This window comes from Poecilia reticulata, linkage group LG11, assembly GCF_000633615.1.
Source record: "Poecilia reticulata strain Guanapo linkage group LG11, Guppy_female_1.0+MT, whole genome shotgun sequence".
Lineage (NCBI taxonomy): Eukaryota > Metazoa > Chordata > Actinopteri > Cyprinodontiformes > Poeciliidae > Poecilia > Poecilia reticulata.
In genome coordinates, this window is record NC_024341.1 from 27,056,147 (window position 1) to 27,059,212 (window position 3,066).

General features: G+C 38.8%; 1 protein-coding gene across 1 annotated transcript in view; it reads right to left on the reverse strand.

Moving 5' to 3' along the window:
* Nucleotides 1-946, reverse strand: part of LOC103472951 (tubulin beta chain-like) — a 6,764-nt gene extending 5,818 nt beyond the window's left edge. The window contains exon 1 of the mRNA XM_008422830.2: nucleotides 790-946. Within this exon, the coding sequence (XP_008421052.1) occupies nucleotides 790-846 (57 nt within the window). The 5' untranslated portion in view covers nucleotides 847-946. The remainder of the gene's footprint in view (nucleotides 1-789) is intronic.
* Nucleotides 947-3,066: the final 2,120 nt, after the last annotated feature.

Here is a 3,066-nt window from a genome sequence, read left to right on the forward strand (position 1 = left end):
TTTTTCTTTTCTGAATATGTGCATCTGATCAACTGAGTGGAAAGGCAGCCATTCAAATGACCTCATCCGTCTTTCAGGGCAGACACTGGACCACTTGTTAGCCCCCCACCCTCCTCCTGTCACATTCCTCTGCTCTGCCTCAGCAAATTTCTTCTTTTCACCCTCTTGTTGGGGTTTTTTTTCTCAGTGACAAAGCCTCACCAGCAGGCCAAGACAGCAGCTGGCCCTGTGAGTCTCCAAAAGTCTGACCAAACCCATTAATCATCACGCCATGGCTGCTATTGATGCTTTCACATTGTTTTAAATTTTAAATTCCCCTGTGTTGAGGTGGACAAAAACAATGGAGGCCACCGAGAATTAGAAATTGCAAAACTTAAGTWCTTTTGATAAACTGGTTTATTAGAATGAATAAAATTACATCTAGAACGTATATTMTTGAGTTGTGATATGGTGACAAATTAATACTTAATAGACTTCACYGTACATTCTGACCACTAATTACTCCAGTTATTCCTCAGTATAGGTAATGTGACCSTTTTCATTGGAAATAGGTCACATTACCCAATTAAACACTGAATAGTTTATTATTTATTTAGASAACAGAAAATATTCAAATTAAAGTAAAATCTAAATAACACAAATATACATGTATTTTTTTCATTCTTTCCCATTCAATATTATGTTTCAGAAACCGTTTAGACAAAAAAGTCATTTCGAAAACATTTCAARTTCAGTTTATCAAAGAGGAAAAAAAAACTTAATCCCGACTTCTTTATAACTTTTTCCTACCTTTGCACCAATCTGATTTCCGCACTGACCAGCCTGAATATGAACAATTTCCCTCATGGTTTGTGTTAGGGAGTGATGAAGGTGAACTACAAAAAAAATGCTGGGCTGAGGTTGACCTACTAACCGAACCRGACCGGCGGAGAAAGGAGAGTGTTGAAAGATCCGATTCCAACAGGCGGGCTTTAAGCTATGGGAGGGAGCTATACCGAATCCTCTTTTTTGATTGGCTGATGTTGTTGCGTGCCTTAGTGATGATTGGTGGAAACGGTTTTGTAAGGGGTTTCCTTATCACTTAGGCAAGGGCTTAAAGAATGAAGCGGTTTTGTYCATAGCCGTAAATAAAAACAATATATATTTATATTTAAAGATATATTTATAATGTCTATAGTGTTGTCCATATCTATTCATGTCTATGGTTTTGTCATCGCTGCCCTGTTGGAATAAAAGGGTCTGCTCCTTAGCATCCCGTCGGTGTATAATCCGGATGGAAATTTCSGAGACTGAGACGAAAGATTTTTTTTTTCCACGAAACCGATATTAGTGATTTACTGTACATCAGGAGGCAAAGCTGAGACACAGCTGCAGTTCATTAAAAGCGTCACCAGATGGCGGTGAAGTGTAAACACAAGGGAGCGAGAGAGAAGATGAGCAAACATGGGTCGGCTCTGTTAATGGCGTTCTGTTAAAACTCGATCTGTTGTCCATAACACTGTGGTTTTATATTAGTAATTTATTAAATATAAACAACTATGTGATCAAAAAATTAATATTACAACTTTTTTTTTTTTTCCGAAAAACTGACAGAGAACATGAGTCCGTAAATATGTTTGAACAATCCGGGAACTTGATCTTAAAGCTAAATGCGATCAACTTTAACTCAGGCTAGAGTGTTGATTTTGTTGTCCCTGTAAATATCAGGTGTGTATCTGATCTTCTCCAGCATCATATGAGGCATTCTGAAGGAAATGTGTCTGACTTTAGATGACACAACTCGAAATTTATTGCAATAACGAAGAGAACGTGTTCCAAATTTCCTTAAGATTTTTTATGAGGCCAGACAGAAATAACTGCAAATAGTAATTTTTCTGATCAAAATCTAAATAATTGAGAAGAAAACGGCATCGGTTCTAAATTTATATTAGTTTCAGTTTCTTCTTTGGATCACAATAAAAGCAAAACAAAAGCAAGTTCAATTCACTTTATTCTTGACTGATTTCAACAAGAGTAAATTCCACACACAATCAGAAACCAGATCATCCAGATACAAAAATACAAATATTAAAGCAAACCTATTAGAACCCAGAGAAGTTTATATTTTCATGTTGAGAGATAGATTTGTGTCATATTAGAATAAAAGAAAACATCAGGAGTGATATCTTTTATGGGCCCTGGAACACAGAGAACTACATTTAACCCAGAGAAATACAGAAGGGCAGAACAGCAGAGACATCAGAACAAAGAACCCYRATTAACAGTCGGAGAGAAAWTMTATCTGGGTTTACAGAACTCTGCAGAGGCTTCTTKACCAGCCAAAAACCTCTCAAYATAGACTCCAGTGTACAGTGGCTGGGTGAATGTGGTCTGCACTCTGTGGATGAGAGTCATGGTTGCAGCATCTCCTTCTTTTCCAGAGGAGACRTTGTAGAAGGACAGAATACCTGCTGTGTGATCCAGGTACACTCCTRWTCTGAAAGAACTAGCAYKTGAGATGGAGGTCCAAATGTTGTCATGGCCAAATTTATGATTGAAAAAATCTAAAGCCCAAGATTTGTCATTATTTCCAAATTCAGCTTCATCTCCTGTTCTCCTGATRTTCCTGTATGCGACTGCTATACGAACTATCCCKCTSCGCTSCACCTCCCAGTAACAACGTCCAGTCAGACTCTCTTTACTCAGAACTTGAGGCTGATTAATGAATCTGTCTGGGTGGCTAGAATAGCGCTGATCACCTATCACCATCGCCTTCCTGTTCCCCTTTTTTAGAACCAGCTTTTTGTGTGCTGTATTYGGATCCAGGGTGATTTCACATGCATATATTAAGAATCCTGCTCTGCTCTTTGGTTCTGGTACTGACAGTAAATCATCCACATCGTTAAGGCTATGTAAGATGTTTGTCCATGTGTCTCTCAGRAGTTGCTGCAGTTTACCTTTGAACTCTAACACAGCTGCTGTCGCGTCTTCAAAGTATCCCAGAGGACGGATCTTGATGCTGGATGAGTGTGTCGACTCACTGAGTGCTGGCAGTGAGGGGTAGTTGTGGAGAAACTGGTTGTGATC